General features: G+C 41.6%; 1 protein-coding gene across 1 annotated transcript; it reads right to left on the bottom strand.

Annotated features, from left to right (window-relative positions):
* Window positions 1-2,271: 2,271 nt before the first annotated feature.
* Window positions 2,272-20,041, bottom strand: LOC121809780 (cellulose synthase-like protein G2). Its single transcript, XM_042210579.1, has 7 exons — window positions 19,417-20,041; window positions 18,828-18,914; window positions 4,150-4,275; window positions 3,858-4,067; window positions 3,682-3,784; window positions 3,441-3,598; window positions 2,272-3,366 (listed from the first exon to the last, which is right to left on the bottom strand). Exons 1-7 carry the CDS (start codon window positions 19,978-19,980, stop codon window positions 2,476-2,478), a joined length of 2,139 nt encoding a protein of 712 aa, XP_042066513.1. The 5' UTR covers window positions 19,981-20,041; the 3' UTR covers window positions 2,272-2,475.
* Between the last annotated feature and the right edge of the window lie 4,813 nt (window positions 20,042-24,854).

Raw genomic sequence — 24,854 nt, 5'->3', positions numbered from 1 at the left:
GTACGGCCGGGGGCGTACTCATCGCAATTTCCGGGAGGCGGCAACTTCTGCGCCGGCTGCCGGTTCCGCTTCTTTTTGGCTGGGGCGGACGCGGTCGCAGTGGGTTCGGGATCGGCCGCTGCGGCGTCACGGCGGGAGGTAGCGCTTGGTCGGTTTGGAGACGGCTCCATGTCAGACAACCCGTACGATTCCGTACTGAAATCGGGATCGTACTGGGTGTCGGCGTCGAACGAACGATATTCGCCGGGTTTTGTACCCGGCCAACGCGCCTCTCCGCTAAACATAGGACTATTGGGACTTGAATTCATTTCGTAGTAATTATGTAAATGTAATAAGTTTCGAAAGTGAAATCGTAAAATGAAATTACAAATGAACTCTATTTATAAAAAAACGAAACCGCGTGCCATCGTCCTCGTCGATCGTCCGCGTAGCCCACAGTGGGCCGAACGATGGCGTGGACGATGGCCTATCGTCTGCGTAGGCCGCAATGGGGCGGACGATGGCGATACTTCGCGCCCTTAGTATAGGGCGTGACGATCATCCGCGGCTTATGTCACGCACCCGCAATGGAGCGGACGATGCGCGACATCGGGCGTGCCATCGTCCGCCCCATTGCGGATGGCCTAAATATTTGTGAGTACAAGGATGATGTATGTACAACTTAGTATATTAGTACTACTTATATTTGGATGTTAGTTGGTTTTGTTTTCTTATTTTTACCGATTCACGTTCAAAGCTAAGCAGTACTACTAGTACTTATTTTGATACATCATACATCTACAATTATTAGTCTCTTTACTTTTATACACATTATTTCACGTTATGTTATCTTTATTTTATAACCACATTTTTTTAATCATAATATATGTAGAGGTTGATTGCTAATAAAATCACAAAAAAAATAATTATTTCTAACCAGTCTATAGTACTACTATCTTTTAGGATTTGAATGAAAATTCATTAAATTTTAAAAATTCTTAATTGTATTTTTCTCACGTCAAATTTGTGTTATTTTATTTCTTTGTCTCAAAATGATGGTGGTTAGTCTTCACCACCGTCACATTAATACACGTTTATGTCATTGTTCATCCCATAATAAAAAATATTATATGTGTGCGCCAACTCAGCATCACATTTGCCATAATAAAAAATAATCTTCTTTGGTGGTAGATAGGATGAGTATTACTAGTACTCCCTCCGTCCCATGCTACTCGCACTTTTCATTTTAGGCCGTAAATTTGGGATTGATTTTTTTGTGTAATTAAAAAAGAATTTTAGGTGTAATGAGACATCACTTAATAAAAGAGCTCTTAACTTAAACTAACATATTAATTAAATGCATTAATTCTAACTTAAATTATAAATAGTGTAAGGACTTTGTGACGAGCCGAAAAGCAAACGTGCGAGTAGCACGGGACGGAGGGAGTATAATTTTAGAAATGGCATCAAGCGAACTAACTGAGTGAAATATGATATGTAGCCTTAATTGACCCGAATAATCAGTTAATTAATAGCAATGAAATTTCAAAAATGGACACAGCTATATTGAATTTCAAATTATATTCCACGTCATTTTTCGTGAAATTTCATCAATTCAACTCTTAAATTTATAGATGCAATTTGTATAAAATAGTAAAATATATTTTAAATTTCACATAGAATGTCCTTGGGTGAAGATAAGTATCAAAGTGCAAATTCGCGACATCCATAAATAATTGTGATTGTGAGTCGGTGTAAGGAGATTTTTGTATTTAACTGCATATTAATGGCAGAAGATTATTCTAACTTGGTATTCAAGTTTAATACTTTTCAAATTTAAAAAGGAAACGTGTATAAACTTGGCTTCTCTTGCTATAATCTAATGAATATGAAAGCAACGTAGATGTCTGATATTCATCATTTCCTGTCTCAACATATTCCATGATTTTCTAATAATAGACGAAACAGTTGCCTAAAATTCTTCCACCACTTATTTGGTTTGGACTAGACTATCTGCTTTCACCTCTTTCAAAATTTGGATTTCCGATTCGGTTTCAATTTTTTAATATAGAAAATAATCACAAATACAAATTAGATTTAATATAGAAATTTATTTAAATACTGCTCTACTTAGATAAAATAATTTATTCAAATAATAATTAATTATCTTATTTCAGAATTTTTTAAAAATCATGTTTTTCGACTTTGTTCGGATTTCGATTCTCATGTTCTTATTTTGGATCGATCCAGATTTATATTCTGTGAAGAAAACAATTTTTGACTCGGTTCAAATTAAGCTAAAAAAAACTAAGAATGTTCATCCCTACTTGATCCAACATTACAATTAATAACTGAGTCTTGATGTTTCACAAAAACATCTAAAAATTCATATCACTCGTGTATGTGTAAAAAAAAAAAAAAATTTAAACACGGAATTCATATTAATACATCATCTCTAAATCCAAAATACCAATGGAAATGGCATAAACCCTAAGATTAAGTGGCAAAAGATGCATAAGCCATCAGTATGGATGAAAGCAGCAGCGAAACAATAGAAACATTTGTGGGAATTCTGCCTTTATCCTTCCTCACCACCATTCCTTGGAGCAGAGGCAGATGCAACATCATTCCAAACAGTGGGATCAAACTCTCTATCAACATCATCCCATTTCCCTGTCCAGCCTGCCAAATCCCAGCTACAAATGACCCCATATTTATCATATAAAGTGTGCACATTGGAACCATGAAAACACTTGGTGCTTCAAAATTGTACACTCCCCTTTGATAGAGGTCGGCTGCTGCATCGTCCACGGCTTTGTTTGTTGGCAAAAAACTGGCTTTTCTCAACCCTATTTTATCCATGATTGTATACATATTAGCATAAAAGTATGATGTAAAGGATCTGATCATCCACATTCTTTGCTCGGTTATCCATGTCCTTGTTCCATACCCCATTATCATGACTTCTTGCAAATGCTTTGCTTGCGACGAAAAGAAAAGAAACACGAACACTGGGAAGAAAGGGCTTGACACCTGAGGATAGAGATGGATGCCGCGGAGTAGAGAGATTTGAGGAAGGAGAGCTAGGATGTAAAGAGGCAAGAAGCTGATTGTGTAGAATGCAATCTCTGCATAGCACATGCTTTGCAAAATGGACATTCTTAGTAATCCATAAACAATTGGAGAGTATCTGGAGAAGGCAACCTGGTTGAGTCCCACACTCCATCGATTATGTTGAACGAGAACTTCGCCTAGGTTATCCGGGGACGTACCCAAGAAACCTGGTCTTGCTCTTGAAGACTCATAGTAAACAGACTTCCAGCCCTCATAATGCAGATTCAGTCCGGTGAAGTAGTCCTCCACCACCGAGAAATACCTAAACCCTACCTGCACCATTACATGACCAAACAAGTTTAAAAAATTAGCCCATTTTTCGTATATGTGTAGCATTCATTACTTGCCTGTTCACCCCACTTGGTGCCGTTGTCATAGCTACAAGAAGCCAGAAACTGCATCTCTTTCTGCAATACATTACCGCTCGGATAATTTGGTTTGTTATGTGTGTAAACCGAGTTGATGAACTCTTTGGACGAACCAAACCACTTGATCATATCACCGTCTATATCAAGAATTAATGAATATACATAAAAAAATTAATTGTGGCAATTTTTCAAATAGTTTAATAAGACTTGATCACATTACTCTTTTGAAGTTGTTGAGCGCCATATAGTGCTTCTCTCCTTATATAAAAGCCTGAGCCAGACAAAATGGGTCCATTGAGGCCATTCAGACCTTCCCATTTTTCCTAAAACAAAATCAAATTATTTCATCAAAAATACAGATTGGATCATAATATATAATGTAGATAAATAAATTACCCAAGCATATCTGAGCTCGCCATCATAGATATCCTTGTCACATAAGTTGTGAAATCTCTGAGGGAATTGAACAAATGCAAGATCAGGAGAGAGCTTGGGGTCGAGATGGAAACACATTGCTTGACGAGCTGATTTTGGATCGTTGCAATACATGTCACAATCCAGCACTAGAATGTAGGGAGAATTGCTAAGCAGAGCAGACACTCGAAGCTGCACACCAAGGTTAATTAACTAATTACTTTATGAGAATGATATTTAGATTCTTGAATTTTTGTATGAGAATTTATATTACAAGAACGTTTAGTGCTCCAGCTTTGAAATGGTGTGGGTGAAATGGCCTTTTCTCACGAGCAACATACACTAGGAGAGGCATCTGTGACTGTGGATCCTTGTCCATTTCATCTCCTTCGTTCATAACCTGCCAACCGTAATTCGTACTCCATATGATGTTTTTAGAGTATAGATATTTATGTCAAAATATTAAAATTGTGAATATACAAGAAATAGATTGACTTTATCATAATACGAATTATTTTTTACATAAATTTTCTTTTATTTTGTATTAACAGAAATTAAATATATGTATGTATATTAATTACGTACAAAACTAAAATAAATATAAAAAATTAACAATCATAAATGTATGTGATGGATCCGCGAATTTCTGACGTTAGTAAATGCTGGTAGAGAATGAAGATTATGACACAAAGAAATTACGTGGTTCGATTTACTGAGGTAAATCTACGTCCACGGGAAGAAAAGGGGGCAGAGTTGTATTGCTTGATCTGTTTTCTACAGCTTACAAATACAAACTTGCTATTTGCTATATGGTCTTTTATCTCTAGAGAGCTTAACCTTCTTCTATCTGATCTAAGTTCTATTTATACATTCAACTAAGATCGTGGCTTGCATCACCACTAAGTCGTGGATGTCGTGTAGGTCATGGCCTAAGATCGTGGGTGTAGTGTAGGTCATGGCCTACGATCGTGGCCTGAGTTGACACCACGTGGTAGTGGGTATGTTGGAAGTTGTGGAAATCCAGTATGGGTCCAATAACTCCTTGTTCGGTCGAATGCTGAGACCGAACTGCTTTGGTTGCCGATCTGAGAGTAGAGCTTGATGCCGACCTGAGAGCAGAGCTTGACTGGTTGGCTTTTGCCGAGCTGTAGGCTGAGGCCGAACTCTTACTGAGACCGAACTGCTTTGGTTGCCGATCTGAGAGTAGAGCTTGATGCCGACCTGAGAGCGTGATGGTTGGTTGGCTTTTACCGAGCTGTAGGCTGAGGCCGAACTCTTACTCCTGCTTGGGCTTTGGGCTGATGGGCCGTCATTGCTGTTGGGCTTGTTTAGTACGCACCCCATCACTACCCCCCCCGAAAAGCGAAGTGAATCACTTCGGCGAAGCGAGTCACTTCGGCATTCTGGAAAAGGGTACGGGGGAGGCTGAAGTCAGGGGACGTGCCCTGCGCGTGACTGCATTAAATGCGGCATTAAATGCGACAGTAAAATCCGGCCGTCGAATCCTGAAAAGGTGGGATATGAAACGGTTGCGATGATTTGAAATCTTTTCCAAATCTGATAAATACCGCCTTTCTTCATCATTTGAACACCTTTGCTATTGGCTTCTTCTGCACTCTCTATCTTTTGTGTGAAAAATTTCCTTCCGCTTTCAAAAATTTCCTCAGGATTTCTTCAAACTTTCAAAGAGTAAGAACCATGTCTGCTTCTTCTTCGTCTGAGTCTGGTAGCGGTAGAAAAGGGGGTAAGGGGTCTTCTAGCCGGAAAGAATCCGGGGAGAAGACCGTAGAGTATTTTCACAGTATCTTGAGTAAGGATACTGTGATATCCCTTTACGAAAAATACTCTTTTCCTGGGGGGAAGGCGGTGGTACCTGACGGTGATCATAGGGCTGACTCCCCGCCGGAGGGGCACGCCACCGTGTACGAGGCCTGCTTAGAATGCGGGCTTCGTTTCCCCCTCCCTTCTGCCTTTATAGATTTACTAGATTTTTTTCAGCTTCCTTTAGGCCAAGTGACTCCGAACTCTTGGAGGCACTTGTCGGCCTTCGCTGCCGAACTCCGTAGGTTAGGAAGGGATTTGTCTTTGAAGGCGATCCTTAAATTCTTTCAATTTAAGAGGAAGGGGTCTTGGTTTTACTTGATCCCTTTACAGCCCTTTAGAGCCTTTTGTAAAACGAAGTGGCCGAAGTGGCAAAATCGCTTCTTCTACTATGATAGGACCGCGGCTCCTAGTTTTCCCTGGAGAGGGCCGGAGTCCGTTATCCGTCACCCTCGGCCTGAACCGTTGGACGAGCTCGATGGCGAGCTCAACAAGATTCCCATAGTTAGGAAACAATACACGGAGTCTGAGCTCGTCAAGGGCGACGTCGTGTTCGACATCTCGTCTTCGGACGAAGAGGCCGAGGGTGAGGATTTCTGTTTACCTTTATGTTCTACTGCTTTAACGAAGAAAACTAACCTTGCTTTCTTGCTTTTTGGCAGTGTACATGCTGAACAAGGCTACCCGAAAATCTTCGGAGTCCAAGGAGCCGGAGAGGCCGAAAACCACCAGCTCGGCGTCTGATGCCGAGAGGACTCCGAAAAGGCAAAAAACCTCTTCGGATCCGAAGAAGCCGGAGTCAACTTCGGCAAAGGGGAGGGGGAAGGCCCAGAAGCCCCCGAGAGCGCCAGAGAAAGACGTGGTCTTGGCGCCTCCTTCGGAACATATCTGTGAGCCGTTTTTATGGCCCACGGACTTCGCCGAGGTGAATTCTCTTCTTGATTTTCTGGCCTTGCTTTTTTCCTGTATTTTTTGTGGTCCCTTTGTTGACTTTTTTCTTTATTCATTTTCAGAGGAACGATATGCTCTCCAAGCTCGTCGCCGTCGAACTCTCCAAAGCGTCCAATGACTATGCTGAGATGCAGAGGAAGTTGGCGGCTGCTTGTCATCGGGCCGAACAGGCTGAGGCTAACTTTGAGAAGGCCAGAGCTGCTAGGATTTCGGCCCAGGATGAAGCTCAGTTTGCCAAAAACCAGCTCGTCATCCAGCGGGAGCAGACGAAACGGAGGGATGCTGCTGCCGTGGTTGCCCAAGGGGAGGCTCTCCGTGTTTACACGGAGAAACTCTTTTTGAGCAGCCAGTTCTCGGCCTTTGTCGGTAGTCTGGTAAGGCTAATTGCCGATAAGGGCGAGCAGGGGGCCGACGTCGTGCTGCCTCTGTACAGCCGAGAGATAGCGGCTCGGCTTCAGAATCTGCCGCTCCTTGAGGAGCTCGCTTCATCTTCGGACCTGCTTTCTGCAGACCGAGTCCGGAGTTGTCGAGCTGATCGGGACGAGAACCTGGAGGCTATCTTTGCCTCCGTGGGACCCGTTTCACCCGCTTCGACTTACAACGGAGAGGGTGAGGCCGAGCCACTGGAGCGGGAGGCCGAAGTCGATCAGGCCGGGCATCCGGAGAAGGAAGCCGATCAGGAGGCGGAGGCGAGGCCGGCAGGAGGCGAGGCTGAGGCTGAGGTAGCCCAGGAGAAAGAAGCTGTACCAGACCGAGGAGCCGGAGACGAAGCTGGCGGAGTATGATTTCGTCTCCCTTCTCTTAGTCTAGTTTCTTCCTTGTAAAATGGCCTTGAAGCCCTAGTGTAAAAAATTTTCCTTGTGAATGAAAAATTCTCTACACTTGTCTTCGTATAGCTTTTCGTACTCGCCTTTATTCCTGTTGTATTTTACTATCTGCTCGGTACAGCTGCCGAACTAATATAGCTGCTTTGTACCCAAGGAGATGGAGATACTTCACTGGAAACGGCTGTACTCTTCGGCTTTGGACGAAGCTGAGAGAAGAGCTATAGCCGATCAGACGAAGAATGACGAGCTTCTGGCTCGTTTAGTGAAGCTGGAGGCCGATATCAAGGACTTAGAGTCCGATAAGAAAGATCTGGAGGCCGAGCTGAATACGGCCATTGCTGAGAGGACTGCGTATGAGGATTACATCCGTGTGCGCGGGGGAATGACCATATCAGATGTTCAGAGTCGAGTTGACGAACTGTGGGAGGAATATCATGTACTCCGTATGAACAATGTGCTGGAGAGCCCGGCTTGCCGACAAGTTGTGACATCACTGCGGCGTTGGGCTTCTCGGTACAACATTGTTCTTTCTCGGCGCCCCTCCATAGAAAGATTCCTTCGGCATATCGCGCCAACAGATGCTCGCACTCCAGATCAAACCTCTGGTTCCCTTGTTCAAAATCCTACTCCCAGCCAACAACGAACTCCGGAACAGCCGGAAACGTCAAGACGAGAACGGGCTCAGGAGCAACCGGAATCGTCAAGACAGGGACGGACTGAAATTCGCCGAGGAGTTGTGACTATGAGCGAGCAAGATCAGCAGATGCTTATTGCAGAGACTCTTCATCGCCGAGGTGTTAGGACTTCTCGGGCTCGGGGAAGAGGCGTTGGGTCGAGGATAGCATCTCGTCGACCTGCTTATTCTTCATCTGCTCGGAACAACCGAACTCGGCTTCCAGAGGATTTTGCAGATAGGTGGCTTAACTTCAGCAACCCTGGACAGTAGAATAGTCCTTTGTAATAGCGTAACGCCATTTTGTAGGGTAGCTAAGTGTAATAATGGAGTGCTCATTTCAGTTGGAAGAAGCTCGGCCAGAAAGGAGTTCGGTAAGCTCGGCTTACCGAGCTGGAACTAGCTTGGAACTAGCAGAAGAAGAAGGAAGCTCGGCTTTGAGCTCGGCTTTGAGTTTGGCTTCGAGCCGAGAAGACAGTTGGTCTTGAGCCGAGAAGCAAAGGAGTTCGGTTTGTGTACCGAGAAAGGAGTTCGGTTTATGAACCGAGAAGGGAGCTCGGTTGTGAGCCGAAGAGAGTGCTCGGTTGTGAGCCGAAAAGAAAGTTCGGTCTTGAGTCAAGAATAGAGTTCGTCTTGAGCCGGGAAAAGAAGAAGCAACAGTTCGGGCTTGAACCGAGAAGGAAGTTCGGCCTAGAGAAACTAGCCGTTGGTGCAGCAGTTAGTTAGCCGAGATGTAGCAGTTATTCTTCTTGCTTTCTTGATTCTTCTTGTAGTTAGTTAGTAGCAGTTGCTACTTGATTGTAGAGCTTTAAATAGCTCAAAACCATGTACGTAGTTAGTAGTGAAAATCAATAAAGAGTTTTCAAGTTTTCTCTCCAAGATTACCATCTTCGATACTCTAAGTGTGAGTGTGTGTTCTTCTGCATTGTGAGTGATCATACAACTGTGAGTGTGTGTGTGATTCACCTGAGTGTGTGAAAGTCTTGTGCGTATTGAATCCCAACAAGTGGCGCCGTCTGTGGGAAGATGGCAGCAAGGCTTGATGCAGAAAAGTTCACAGGCAAGAATGATTATAGCCTGTGGAAGATGAAGATGAAGGCGGTCTTGATTCAACAAGGCTTGGCCGCAGTTCTTGCAAATACAGAAGAGAAAGGAAAGGCTCCAATGCTTGATGATAAAGCTCAGGCAAAGATGGAGGAGATGCAGCTCAAGGCACATTCTGCAGTGATTCTGTGCCTTGGAGATAAGGTCTTGAGGGAAGTTCAAGAAGCCAAGACTGCGGTGGAGATCTTGAACAGGTTAGATGAAGTTTACCTGGCAAAATCTTTGGCTAACCGGCTGTATCTCAAGAAGAGGCTCTATGCCTATAGTTTTTCTGGTGAAAAATCTATCATAGAGCAGTTGGAGGAGTTCAATAAGATCATTGATGATCTGGGCTCTGTGGATGTTAAAATTTCAGATGAAGACAAGGCCATTCTTACATTGAATGCCTTGCCTAGCTCGTATGACCAGTTGAGTGATGCAATTATCTATGGCAGAGATAAGGCTATCACCTATGCAGAAGTCTACTCGGCCTTGATGGCTAAGGAACTCCAGAAGATTACCAGCAGAAGCTCTGCAAGCTCCAATGTTCAAACTGCAGAGGCCTTGAATGTGAAGAAGTTCAAAAAGCAGAACTTCAAGAAAAAGTTTGAGGGCTCTAAACCCTCAAGTTCTGATGCTCAGAAGGAAACCAGAGCATGTTTTTGGTGCAAGAAACCAGGGCACTTGAAGAAGGACTGCCATGCCTGGAAGAGAAAACTAGCCTCTGAGGGCCACAACACTTCTGATTGTGTAGAGAGTACTGATCCCCCTGCTCAACTCATGAATGTAAGTGATAATGGGATCAGTCACAGGTGGATAATGGACTCAGGGTGCAGCTTCCATATGTGCCCCAACAAATCTTGGTTTCATGATCTTCAGGAAGCATCAGGGACTGTAGTTCTTGGAAATAACCATGTGTGTCAGATCAAAGGGATAGGGAAAGTGAAGCTAAGTTTGCAAGATGGCTCTATAAAGATCCTAACTGGGGTGAGGTATATTCCGGAAGTGAAAAGAAATCTCATCTCATTGGGAATGCTGGAGGAGAAAGGGTTCACCATATTGATGAGTCAGGGAAAGATGCTTGTGAAATCTGGGAATGCAGTGATGATGGAGGCTGACAGAGAGCACATTCTCTATTATCTGAAGGCTAAGGCTGTTGATGGAGAAAGCAATGCAGTGTCAGATGATTCCATAATGCTATGGCACAAGAGATTGGGCCATCCAGCAGAAGGAAGCTTGAAAGAACTCATCAAGAAGGGCCTGATCTCTGGAGATTTCAACAAGATGGACCCCTGTGAGCAGTGTATACTTGGAAAAGCAAAGAAGGCACCCTATCCTACAGGTATTCACTCTTCTACAGCCCCATTAGACTACATACATAGTGATCTTTGGGGCCCTTCACCTGTAAGCTCAATTGGTGGTGGGAAATACTACCTTGCTATTATTGATGACTACACTAGGAAACTGTGGGTGTATATACTGAAAGAAAAATCAGAGACATTCACAAAATTCAAGATATGGTGTAAAGAGGTGGAGCTAGAGAAGGGAAGGAGTGTTAAATGCCTAAGAACTGACAATGGCTTGGAATTCTTGTCTACTGAGTTTGATCTGTTTTGCAAAGAGAAGGGTATGAAGAGGCACCGCACTGTTCCTGGTAACCCCCAGCAAAATGGTGTTGTGGAGAGGATGAATAGGACTATCCTAGAGAGAGTAAGGTGCTTGTTACTCAGTTCTGGTCTGAGCAACAGGTTTTGGGGAGAGGCTGTGTATACAGCAGCCTATCTCATAAATAAGTGTCCATCTACTGCCCTTAAGTCTGAGACTCCTGATTACATGTGGTATGGAGCCCATAGTGACTACTCAAGGTACAAGGTGTTTGGGTGTGCAGCCTATGCTCATGCTAGGCAAAGTAAGCTTGAGGCTAGGGCTCTAAAATGCATATTGCTGGGGTATCAGAGGGGTGTTAAGGGGTATAGGCTCTGGTGCATTGAGCCTGGTAGGCAGAAGGTGGTGGTGAGTAGGGATGTTGTGTTCTTGGAGGATCAGATGCCATACTTAAAAAGGAAGCTGGACTCCAATGAAATTGAGAGTGATTTCCTCAAGGTGGAGCCAGTGGGACTTTGCCAAGGAGCAGGTGGAGCCTCTGACTCAGAAAGTGAGTCTGAACCAGAGGATGATGGTGCTCTAGCTCGAGGTAGAAAAATTGATGAGCCTACAGCAGACTCTGCCAGAGAGTACCAGATAGCAAGAGATAGAGGCAGAAGAAATACAAGACCACCTGAAAGGTTCTCTGATGTGGTCTACTATGCACTTTGTGCTGCTGAGGGCATTGATATTGCAGATCCTCTCACATATAAAGAAGCCATGAAGAGTAAAGACAGAGAAAGGTGGATTGAAGCCATGAATGAGGAAATGGAATCTTTACTCAAGAACAAAACATGGATCTTGGTGGATAAATCCAGACTGACTACAGATGGAAAGGAAAGGAGGCTGATCAGTTGCAAGTGGTTGTTTAAGAAAAAGATTGAGACCACTGATAAAGATAGAATCAGATTCAAGGCAAGGCTGGTGGCTAGGGGCTTCACACAGCAAGAAGGAATTGATTTCAATGAAGTATTTGCTCCAGTTGTTAAGCACACTTCTATTAGGATCTTGTTGGCAGTTGTGAACCAGCTAGACTGGGAGCTACAACAGCTTGATGTGAAGACAGCCTTCCTCAATGGGGATCTAGAGGAGACTATCTTTATGGAACAGCCAGAGGGCTTTGTGAAGACTGGAGAAGAAGGTAAGGTGTGCCTGCTACAGAAAAATCTTTATGGACTTAAGCAAAGTCCTAGACAGTGGAATAAGAAGTTTGATGCACAGATGAAGAAGATTGGCTTCTCCAAGTCAGAATATGATGATTGTATTTACATCAAGAAGGCAGGCAGGACTCCCATTGCCTACCTATTACTCTATGTGGATGATATGCTACTTGCAGGCCCTTCTATGACAGAAATTCAGAAAGTTAAACAAGATCTGAAGTCGAACTTTGAAATGAAGGATCTAGGAGAGTCAAGGAAGATCCTAGGCATACATATTCAGAGAGATAGAGGCTGCAAGAAGCTGTGGATGCTGCAAACTGATTATATTGACAAAGTTATGCAGAGATTCAGAATGGAGAATGCTAAACCTGCCTCAACACCCTTGTCCCAGAGTTTCAGATTATCAAAGGAACAAGCTCCTAAAACTAAGCAAGAGGCTGATGAGATGGAGGCTATCCCTTATGCTAGTGTTGTTGGGAGTATCATGTACACTATGATTTGTACAAGACCAGATCTGGCTCATGCTATCTCAGTGACTAGCAGATACATGGCAGACCCGGGGAAGGAGCATTGGAATGCTCTTAAATGGATATTGAGGTACATGAAGTCAACTAAGGACTGGGGGATTGTGTTCAGTGGCTGGGAAGGTGGATCTGAGGAGGTTGTGCAGGGGTATTGTGATGCAGACTATGCTGCAAATCTGGACACCAGAAAGTCTCAAACAGGTTATGTGTTCACCATGTTTGGAACTGTGATCAGTTGGAAATCAGGTCTGCAGAGTGTAGTTGCTCTCTCAACTACAGAATCAGAGTATATAGCTCTCACTGCAGCTGTGCAGGAAAGCTTTTGGATCCAGGGAGTAATTTCTGATTTTGGTTTTGACCAAGAAACAATGGTGATTCATTGTGACAGCAGCTCAGCTATATGCTTGGCTAAACATCCGGGTTTCCATGAGAGGAGCAAGCATATAGACATAAAGTTGCACTTTATTAGAGATGAGATTGAAAGGGGAAGGGTGAAGGTGGTTAAGATTAACACCTTGCACAATCCGGCAGATATGCTAACTAAATCTCTAAGTAGAGACAAGTTTGATCATTGCAAGAAGTTGATCAATGTTTGTGCAAGAACTGAGATGAGCCCTCAGGTGGAGAATTGTAATAATGGAGTGCTCATTTCAGTTGGAAGAAGCTCGGCCAGAAAGGAGTTCGGTAAGCTCGGCTTACCGAGCTGGAACTAGCTTGGAACTAGCAGAAGAAGAAGGAAGCTCGGCTTTGAGCTCGGCTTTGAGTTTGGCTTCGAGCCGAGAAGACAGTTGGTCTTGAGCCGAGAAGCAAAGGAGTTCGGTTTGTGTACCGAGAAAGGAGTTCGGTTTATGAACCGAGAAGGGAGCTCGGTTGTGAGCCGAAGAGAGTGCTCGGTTGTGAGCCGAAAAGAAAGTTCGGTCTTGAGTCAAGAATAGAGTTCGTCTTGAGCCGGGAAAAGAAGAAGCAACAGTTCGGGCTTGAACCGAGAAGGAAGTTCGGCCTAGAGAAACTAGCCGTTGGTGCAGCAGTTAGTTAGCCGAGATGTAGCAGTTATTCTTCTTGCTTTCTTGATTCTTCTTGTAGTTAGTTAGTAGCAGTTGCTACTTGATTGTAGAGCTTTAAATAGCTCAAAACCATGTACGTAGTTAGTAGTGAAAATCAATAAAGAGTTTTCAAGTTTTCTCTCCAAGATTACCATCTTCGATACTCTAAGTGTGAGTGTGTGTTCTTCTGCATTGTGAGTGATCATACAACTGTGAGTGTGTGTGTGATTCACCTGAGTGTGTGAAAGTCTTGTGCGTATTGAATCCCAACACTAAGTTGTATGCCGAACAAGATTTGAAAAAAATGAAATTTTGTTTTCGCTTCTAACACTATTTACAGCTTAGCGAAAAAATTTCATCGTACTCGTCCTCGGTCTTATGAAGTAAACTTCTTTGACCGGACTTGGGCCTTGGTCTTATGAAGTAAACTTCTTTGACCGGACTTGGTCCTTGGTCTGATGAAATAAACATCTTTGACCGGACTCGTCTTTGGTCTGATGAAATAAACATCTTTGACCGGACTCGTCTTTGGTATGATGAAATAAACATCTTTGACCGGACTCGTCTTTGGTCTGATGAAATAAACATCTTTGACCGGACTCGTCTTTGATCTGATGAAATAAACATCTTTGACCGGACTCGTCTTTGGTCTGATGAAATAAACATCTTTGACCGGACTCGTCTTTGGTCTGATGAAATAAACATCTTTGACCGGACTTGGTTTGTGTTCTAATTTGGCGATTTTTGTCGCCGGGATCGAACTTTCCCTTGTCCTAATTCGGCGAGTTTTATCGCGTGGATCGGACTTTCCCTGTTAACCGAAGTGGTCTTATGCAGTAAACCTCTTTGACTAGACATGGTCGTCCCCGGTCTTATGAGGTAAACTTCTTTGACCGAACTTGGTCGTCCTAATTCGGCGAGGTTTATCGCGTGGATCGGACTTTCCCTTATTGCAGTTCGTTTCAGACGAAGTGCTTGTTAAGCTGAATTGCGGTCTTGTATCCTCCTTGGAAGCTTGGACTCACAATCGTTGGCTTATTGCAGTTCGTTTCAGACGGACTGCTTGTTAAGCTGACTTGTGGTCTTATATCCTCCTTAGAAGCTTGGACTCACAATAGTCTTTAATAATCGATCTAAAAAGGGGATCAGTCTTTAAAGAACGATATACCTTGGTACCATTTGTAAGAGACGACAAGCACATAGAGACAAAACACATAGGGAAAAAATGAAAAAGACGAAAGAAAAAGACTTTAAACCTTTTAAAAAACGACAAGTAAAGGTACAAGTAAAAAACAAACAAATAAAAACACATACCCCTATGACCGAACTAGACACGAGACGGACTGACCGGACTGTCTCTTACAAGTGGAACTTCTTGAGGTTGGAGATGTGCCATGTTCGGGGTACTTGTTCTCCTGACATGTGAGTCAATTTATAAGACCCTTTGCCGAGGACTTCTGACACCCGATATGGACCCTCCCATGTGGGTTCGAGTTTGCCCAGCTTTTCTGCTCGGCTTACTTCGTTGTTTCTCAAGACGAGATCTCCCACTTGAAATTGAAGCTTTTTCACCCTTTGGTTATAATACCGGGCTACTTGCTCCTTATACTTGGCTGCTTTTATGCACGCCAATTCTCTTCTTTCTTCGGCGAGATCTAGTTCTGCTCTCAGTCCGTCGTCATTCATTTCTGAGGAGAAATTTAGAGTTCGGGGACTGGGTACGCCGATCTCCACTGGAATTACGGCTTCAGTGCCGTACACCAGACTATACGGAGTTTCACCGTTGGAGGTTTTGGGTGTAGTTCGGTAGGACCATAGGACTTGAGGGAGATTTTCTACCCATTGTCCTTTGGCTTGTTCTAACCGAGCTTTTAACCCTTTCACCAGAATCCGGTTCGTTACTTCCGTTTGTCCGTTCGCTTGGGGATGGGAGACCGAAGTGAACCGCTGTTGAATGTTCAGCTCTTGGCACCAATTCTTGAACGTCTTGTCGGTGAACTGAGTCCCATTATCCGAGATGAGGATGTGGGGTATGCCAAATCGGCACACTATGTTCTTCCAGACGAAGTCCAATGCCTTTGAGCTCGTTATCGTAGCTAATGGTTCAGCCTCCACCCACTTCGTGAAGTAGTCCACGGCAACGATAAGGAATTTCATTTGCCGAGGAGCTTGAGGAAGTGGTCCCACTATGTCTATGCCCCATTGCATGAAAGGCCAAGGGCTTTGCATAGTGTATAGATCGGTCTGCGGCATCCTTGGGACATTTGCATGAATTTGGCACTTCGTACACTTCTTGACGAGCTGCACTGCCTCTTGTACCATGGTTGGCCAATAATATCCCCATCTCAGAACTTTTTTAGCTAAAGCTCTGGCTCCGATGTGGCTACCGCACGATCCTTCATGAACTTCTCTGAGGATGTAGTCCGTCTCTTCTGGTCCTACGCACCGCAATAACGGCTGGAGGTAAGACTTTCTAAAGAGGACTCCTTCATGAAGTTCGTACCGAAGTGCTCGGCACGTGATCTTCCGAGCTTCTCTCTTATCCTCGGGCAACTGTCCTTGATCCAGATACTGCAAGATCGGCGTCATCCAGTTCGGCGAGCTGGATACTGAATGTACCTCGGCTTCATCAATGCTTCGATGCATTAATTCTTCCGCCTTTGAGCTCGGATCTGAGGCCAATTTACTTAAGGCATCTGCTCGGCTATTTTCCGCTCTGGGAATGCGGATTATCCGAAAATAGGAGAAACTTCGGCTGATGCTTTGCGCTTTGTCCAAATACTTCTTCATTCTCTCGTCACGAGCTTCACTTGTACCCAACATGTGATTTACTATGACTTGTGAATCACAATGGACTTTGAGAGATTTGACGAGCAGACTTTGCGCTAACTGGAGTCCGGCCAGGAGGGCTTCGTACTCGGCTTCATTATTAGTAGTGGGGAATAGGAAACGAAGTGAGTAGGTTACCTCGTGTCCGTCGGGAGCGACAAGTAAAATACCAGCTCCACTTCCCATCTTGTTTGAAGCTCCATCTACGAATCCGCTCCAGCAGTCCGGCGGCTCTACTTCGGATCCCAAGGGCTGTGCTAGTTCGGCATTGGCAGAATTCTTCTGTTCGGCAATAACAGGAATTGCTTGATCGAACTTTGCTTCTGCAAGAAAATCTGCCAAGGCTTGTCCCTTGATGGCTTTCCGAGGTAGATATTCAATTGTGTGCTCTCCCAACTCTATAGCCCACTTGGCGATTCTGCCTGATGCTTCTGGTTTGGTCAACACTTGCCGAAGTGGCAGATCAGTTAAGACGCATACCTTGTGAGCATAGAAGTATGGCCGCAGTCTCCTTGCTGCATTTACTAATGCTAGAGCAATCTTTTCCAGAGGTTGATACCTGGTTTCTGGACCTCTTAATGCTCGGCTTGTAAAATAGATGGGAAGCTGCTTTAGGCCTTCTTCTCGTACAAGCACCGCGCTGATGGTTTGATCCGATGCCGCTAAGTATAAGAATAGTACTTCGGCTTCGGTTGGAGCAGAGAGAATAGGAAGCTCGGCTAGATAACTTTTGAGCTCGTCAAAGGCCTTTTTCTGCTCGGCTCCCCACTCGAACTTTGGTGCCTTTTTCAACACCTTGAAGAACGGCAGTTGCTTTTCGGCTGCTTGGGAAAAGAATCGATTCAGTGCGGCTAGACATCCGGTTAGCCTTTGCACGTCATGTATGGACTTCGGCATTGCCATGTTCTGAACGACTTGAACTTTTGAGGGGTTTGCCTTGAGTCCGTCCTTTGAAACCCAACAACCCAGAAACTTTCCCGAATCTACCAAAAAGGTACACTTTTGGGGATTAAGTTTGAGGTTGGCTTTCTTGAGCACGTTGAGAGTGGACTTGAGGTTGTGCTCGTACTCCGAAGTGCTTTTGCTTTTGACGACTATATCGTCAACATATACTTCGACCTCCTTTCCAATCAGGTGCCGAAAAAGCTTGTCTACCATCCTTTGATAAGTGGCTCCGGCATTCTTTAAACCGAATGGCATCTTTTTATAAGCGAAAATGCCGAAATCAGTAATGAAGGCCGTTTTTGAAGCGTCAATCTCATCCATTAAAACCTGATGGTATCCTTTGTATAGATCAAGAAAACAAAAAATTTCAAAGCCTATCAGAGCTTCTACTTTTTTATCTATGTTCGGAAGGGGATAGCAATCTTTGGGACAGTGCTTATTTAGATCGGTGAAATCTATGCACATCCGCCATCCTCCTTCCTTTTTCTTGATCATGACAGGATTGGCCACCCACGAAGGATACTTCACTTCGAATAACACATCCGCCTTCAATAATTGACGGACTTCGTCATGGATGACTTGACTTCGTTCTGCCGCAAAGAGTCTTTGCTTCTGTTTTATCGGCCGGACCGAAGGATCAATATTTAAACGATGAGTGATTACCTCGGGGGGCACTCCGGTCATGTCTAACGGAGACCATGCAAAGACGTCTTTGTACTCCTTGAGGAGCTGGATGGTTTTTTCCCGAAGTAGAGGCGTTCCCGCGAAGCCGATCTTAACCGTTCTGGAGTTAAATATATTAATTACGTACAAAACTAAAATAAATATAAAAATTAACAATCATAAATGTATGTGTGGTGCAAGTTAAATATGAGAACTTCAATGATTGTTTGTCAAACAAACCCACCAGTATAAAAATGTATTCTGTATTTTGGAATAATCTGATCTTAGTGGTGCAAGATTCGAGATTCTCAATCCTATAATTAAGAGATCAAATTTAAACCAAACATGCCTACCGCAAAAGGACAAGTTTATTTTGTCGTCAAGGTTTTAGTCATAGATATCATCTCCACTAGAATGACAATACGAGAATAACACTATTATTTTTTAATTCACCTACACAAAATATAAGTGTTTACTCCATTCAGAAAAAGAAAATATCTATAAATCTTAATCAGTCAATTTTAATTTTAATTTAAAAATATTATATCTTGTCGTACGCCGCCTTCTACAAAGTGAAATCGGACACTAGAGTAAAATGATCAATATAATCCGAGCACATGATATATAACAAAAATATTCTACATAATTAAATATTCGACATGCATGATCAAGGGTGGACCGAAATGGGAAACTCAAGGCCTAGGGACTTAACATCACTTAGCCCGTTTAATGGAACTTTTTTTTATAAGTATTATTATTGTAGTTTCAAAGCAGAATATGGTATATTACCTCAATAATTGGTTGGTGGTCTCTAACACGACTATCCGTACTAGCAGCTATCTTAGCCAAAGAAATCTTGAAATCTTCGTATGTTTTCTGCTCGATCATACGTAGTACAATATCAGGAATGAAATTAATTTATACAAAAATGTTACGTACACCACAAAAAATTTATCTTTTATGAATATAAAATTTGAAATGCAATTATTTGTATTGGAAAATTTTATTATTTAGGATGTAAAAGTAAGCATTCCAAATTAATAACAAATTAATTTAATTTTTGGGACGCTTCCATTTGCATTCTTTAATTTTAGTTGAAACATCAATAATAAGAACTCATTTTAAAGCGTTTATAATATATTTAAAAGCACAAATTAGTGTATTTAATTGCATTAAAAAGTATCCAATTTTTTTGTTAGTCGGTCATTATGCAAGTCAAAATTTTCATCGCTTGTGATAGAGTCCCATATGAACTAATTAGCTTATGCGAAATGAGGGTTCAATAAGAAAAGAACTAAAAATAAAACACAAAAAAAAGTCCCCAAGACAGAGAAAAAAAAGGAAAAGAAAATTGTGACATTAATGATAAACCGGAAACCTGTATGTGTGCCTTCTCATGTAAGAAGCGATGGTCACCGGTTTGTTCGGTCATGAAATAAGCCTGAGGGCATCTGTTGTTCACCGTATACTTCCTGCAAAACGGAATCCACACCTTGGCAAATCCCCACGCCTCCTTAACGGCGCGAAACGTGACGGGGGAGCCGCCGTCGTCGGAGAGATAGACATGGAGCTTGTGCGAAGGGTAGTCGAGTGCCATGGCAGATATAACAGTGTTCATCACACCCAAACTCGGCTCCTTCACTGGATCAGTGGTGCACACGAACACGTCCACCGACGGAAGTTTGTCGTCGGCGGGGAGTCTGTCAGGACACGCGGTTCGAGAGACGGGGTTCCACTTGGCGCCCTGGCTGAGCAGCCACTGGAAGGAGAGGATGAGCTCGGCGGCGAAGATGACAAGTTGGGGGAGACTTTTGGTGATGGAGGTTATTCTGTAGTGAAACAGGGCTGCTAAAGCGGCGCCATGGATCAAAGCATGTACCCTGTTTATTACCATCCGTTTTTGAAGGCTTTGCCATTCATTTAGAGCTACTGATTTCTCCATTTTTTTTCTTTAATAAAATGAAAATGAAAATGAAATGGAGGAACTGTGAGATGGATGATGCCAAGACTTATGCTTTACTTTAATTTGGCTTAATTCTGTTCGACTCGGGTCGACGGTTTCCTTATCGCGTCGTTTTCTGATTTGGCCTTATCATGTTGTATTATTCTTGTGTTGGAGTAGTATTATACGCTACCGTCATATTTTAGATTCCTAGATAAAATAGTACTACCCCGAATATAGTCTAGGATTAAATTGTTACATTATTTTAGTTGGAGTCTGGAGGGGTTAATTATGACTGATTATCGATTTAGTTAGGATTGAATTGTGGAATTCAATCTTATGAACCAAACACAATGTATATTTAATCTCGAGATACAATCTTGTAAACCAAACAGTCCTTACTATTACAAAAATAACATGGTTAATGCGTTTTTTAGTTAATTCGAGACGCTATTTTGTATTTCTAAATACTTCACTGGCGCTTAAAAAAGGGCCCTTACTGGTGGTGTGCCAAATAAAAATAAGGACGCAAATAACAATCCCCGGTGAATTAATTTGGAGACGTTTTTTAAATTGCGCCTCCAACATATTTTTCGACGCAATTTATTAAAGTGTCTCAGTTGTCACATCATTTGTCTCAGTTTTCACATCATTCCTAACGCTATTAAAAAGCTTCCCGAATACGATTATTGGTTCCAATATATATGATGTGTTTCTTTTTTCGGCATATGATTTAAAATAATGGTCTTTGTGCATTTATGAGTAGAAAGGACGATGTAAGCTAGAACAATGAAAGAGAGTTTAAAAGGGTTGGTTTTTGTAAAAAAAAAACCTCAATTAATTAAATTTAAACGTCGTAACAAGGGAATTTGAATCCTCTAAATCACTTTATATGGGATGGAGTATTATTTAATACTCCCTCTATCCATAAAAAATAATTTTATCTGTGAATGACATAAGTTTTAATGATAAATTAGTAATGTATGAGAGATCAAGAGAAAAAAGTAGATAAAGTATGAGAAAGAAACTTTTTATTTTAATTTTAGAATTGAGACTGGCATCCCAAAATAGTAAAATGGAACTGTTTTTGTGAGAGAATATTATGATTAATAGGAGTACTATTCATATAAAACTACGTTAAAATTATGAGACGGCTGCATAAAATCAACAAATGCAAAAGGAATAAGTAAATAAATTATATTAGTAAAAAAATCTCGACGTAAGGGCAATCATCGATATGGAAAAAGACAATTTGGCTATCACGAATCACAATCAATGGACCAATTGAAAGGACGATATCTTACTACTTATGAATATTAATAAAAGAAAATTCGGTTGAGCATTCCAAGTAGTGTGTGCAGATCATCAACGCAAGTTTGATTTTATTTATTTTTTAAAATAATTTGACTCAATTTTTATAAAAATTGAGAATGGAATTGACCTTTGTATAGCGTTTAGTAATAGTAACATTCTTGAGAAATGATATGCTACCTACTTTATGTAAGCTCCTTATATGAGCATCACTCTCGTTTGAATCATGTTTAACGTTGTTCGTTTCGATTAACATATTTTGTTTGATTCTCATACATTAAAAAAATGCTATTTAAGTTTTCAATTTCACAAAATTCATAAATATCAAAGCTTGATTTACTTGTTTCTCTATAACTTTGGATAAATTGATAAAATAACAAATCAAGCTTTGATTTTTATGACTTTTGTGAAATTAAAAATTTCAATAACATATTTTAATATATTAGAATCAAACTAAATATATAAATCGAAACGAATAATGTTAAATGTGCTTCAAACGAGAGTGGTGCTCATATGAGGAGCTCACATAAGGTATGTAACATATCATTTCTCAAATATGTTTATACTTTAATTATGTTTTTTTTATATATAATTATGTGACTTTTTGTTTATTTCAGATGTACCGATTTTTTATTGTTTTCATAACTTTTCTTCATTCGTAAATCAGTTTAATTATACGGAGTAATAAATAAATAAAAATAATAGTAAGAAGAAATGAATAGCAAGTGATCAACTTTTTAGAGCATCCAGCTTTCTTACTAGAAGAATCGGCAATTTATTGGCACGTTTCTCTATCCAAACTTCCTATTCCGGCAAATGTTTCCTCATAGATTTTACTACTCTGTAGCGTCGTTATCATGTTCTCGAGAGAAAAAATTGGCCCCATTTTGCATTTTATTCATGTACAGCTGTTATTTATATTTATTTTAATATAGCTTATATAAAATTTAGGGAAAAATTGTGAAAAACTAACAGTAACGGACAAATTGCATTTTAATACTCCCTATAATGCATGTTTTTCTAATAACAGACGATATAATAGCCTAAATTTTTTTTCATGGACTTATTTGGTTTGGACTACATTTGCTTTCTTTTCTTTCAAATTGGATTTTCAGTTGGGTTCAATTTTTTAATATAAAATAATCCAAAACTATAAATTATATTTTAATACTCGTATAAATTTATTTAAATGTTATACTATACTTAGATAAAATATTTATTAAATATTTGTAACTTAATTAAGTTTTTTATTCTGGAATTTTTTGTAACTTGGCAATTTTATTCGGATTTAGTTATAAAAGTTAGATTCTCATATACTACTATTTCGGATTTGTCCAGATTTCTGTTCGAAGAAAAACCAATTTTCGAACCAGTACCATAAATTAAGCAAAAAAAAAAAACTCTCAATGTAATCATCCCTAAAAACAAAAACCTACTTGTTCTATTTAATCCAACATTACTATTACTAACTAGAATCTTGATTTTTCGCAAAAACATTAAAATTAAAATCATGTGAAAAAATAAAAATTAAAATTAATTATCAGAATAAAATCACAGATTTGATATTATGGTTGCGTATATAGCCGTATATATAGGGTTGGCGATGACAGGAATGGCCACACCGAATGTGAGAGTTCTATTAGGAGATGTCGAGGGAGATTGAGAGAGAGAGAGATGAATTGATTGATTAATTCATTTCATAATACTATAAAATAGAATGGCTCAATAGTCAAGTATCCCACTCAATATTAATATAAAATATGAATCAATTAGGCGAGTTACGTTATAGGTCGCTAACAACAAACACTTGTAACTGAATCTGTTATTCTAAGTATCCCACTCAATGACCCAAACTCCCGGCTATGCCTACCTTTTTCCGTGCACTTGCTTCTTCATTCCTTTATCTTCCTTGTTTATTTCACGCATCATATTAATTATTAATATACCCTTCCTTTATATGATTAAGTGGCAAAAGATGCATAAGCCATCAGTATGGATGAAAGCAGCAGCGAAACAATAGAAACATTTGTGGGAACTCTGCCCTTATCCTTCCTCACCACCATTCCTTGGAGCAGAGGCAGATGCAACATCATCCCAAACACTGGGATCAAACGCTCTATCAACATCATCCCATTTCCCTTTCCAGCCTACCAAATCCCAGCCACAAATGACCCCATATTTATCATATAAAGTGTGCACATTGGAACCATGAAAACACTTGGTGCTTCAAAATTGTACACTCCCCTTTGATAGAGGTCGGCTGCTGCATCGTTCACGGCTTTGTTTGTTGGCAAAAAACTGGCTTTTCTCAACCCTATTTTATCCATGATGGTATTCACATTAGCATAAAGGTATGCTGTAAAGCATCTGATCATCCACGTTCTTTCTTCGGTAATCCATGTACTTGCTCGATACCCCGTCATCAGGACTTCTTGCAAATGCTTTATGATGGAGTACGTACCAAACAAGCCCATCAGCCTAAAGCCCAAGAAAGAGTATCAGTTCGGCATGACTAAAGAGTTCAGTTCGGCACAACCAAAGAGTTCGGCCTCAGCCTACAGCTCGGTAAAAGCCAACCAATCAAACTCTGCTCTCAGGTCGGCATCAAGCTCTACTCTCAGATCGGCAAAAGCTGCTCGGCAATAATTCAGCAGTTCGGTCTCAGTATTCGACCGAACTGGGAGATAGCGGACTCATGCATGACCTCCACGACATAACTACTGATGATGTAAGCCACTGCCTAGTTAGTGGCCACGCAGGATCTCATGACCTCCACGACATCCACGACATAATTACTGATGATGTAAGCCACTGCCTAGTTAGTGGCCATGCAGGATCTCATGACCTCCATGACCTCCACGACTTAGGGTGGTGATGCAAGCCACAATCTCAGTTCAATATATAAATAGAACTTAGATCTGACAGAAGGCCTCTCTTTTCGTTCTCTAGAGACAGAATAGACTATATAGCAAGTGTGTATTGTAAGCTGTAATCCCAGATCAAGCAATACAACTCTGCCCTCTTTTCTTCCCGTGGACGTAGATTTACTTCAGTAAATCGAACCACGTAAATTCATTGTGTCGTGATCTTTATTCTCTACCAGCATTTACAAACATCAGAAATTCGCGGATTCATCACTGGCGCCGTCTGTGGGAAACAGAGAACCAAATCTGTGATAAAGCGAATTTTTGACCCTTTTTCCACCACAAAAAAAAAAATGCATGCCAGATCACATAACTCCCGTGCCTCCGTCCGTGATGACCATGAGGAAGCTAATCCAGCAGCCCATAGGCCTGGAAAGCAGCCTCGTGAGAAGTCTGTCTCCAGTTCTCACGGTGAGGGAACAAGCCACTCCAGAAGTCGTCGCACCGAGTCTTCCCAGCAGCCCGATTTGAACGAGGCTGTCAAGTTGTTTTTGGCCGAGAAGCAGGATGAATTCTTAGCATTCCTGCAAACAGGCCAAAAACCGAAGACGAAAGCGGTGGATTCTCCTTCCTCATCCAGACATGAAAGTCACTACCGCAGTAGTGCCGTGTCTTCCAGGAAGAAGAATCCTCAACCCC

This window comes from Salvia splendens, chromosome 6 (assembly GCF_004379255.2).
Source record: "Salvia splendens isolate huo1 chromosome 6, SspV2, whole genome shotgun sequence".
In the NCBI taxonomy this organism is placed as follows: domain Eukaryota; kingdom Viridiplantae; phylum Streptophyta; class Magnoliopsida; order Lamiales; family Lamiaceae; genus Salvia; species Salvia splendens.
Note: the sequence above shows the minus strand (reverse complement) of the source record. Positions and strands in the feature narration are given on the sequence as shown.

Excerpts from the sequence above, each read along its gene's own strand:
- LOC121809780 (XM_042210579.1), bottom strand. The coding sequence starts at position 19,980 with ATGGAGAAATCAGTAGCTCTAAATGAATGGCAAAGCCTTCAAAAACGG. Across the intron at positions 4,276-18,827 it reads ACCACCAACCAATTATTGAG|GTTATGAACGAAGGAGATGA; the intron begins GTAATATACCAT and ends TACGGTTGGCAG. Across the intron at positions 3,599-3,681 it reads CGCTCAACAACTTCAAAAGA|ACGGTGATATGATCAAGTGG; the intron begins GTAATGTGATCA and ends TTCTTGATATAG.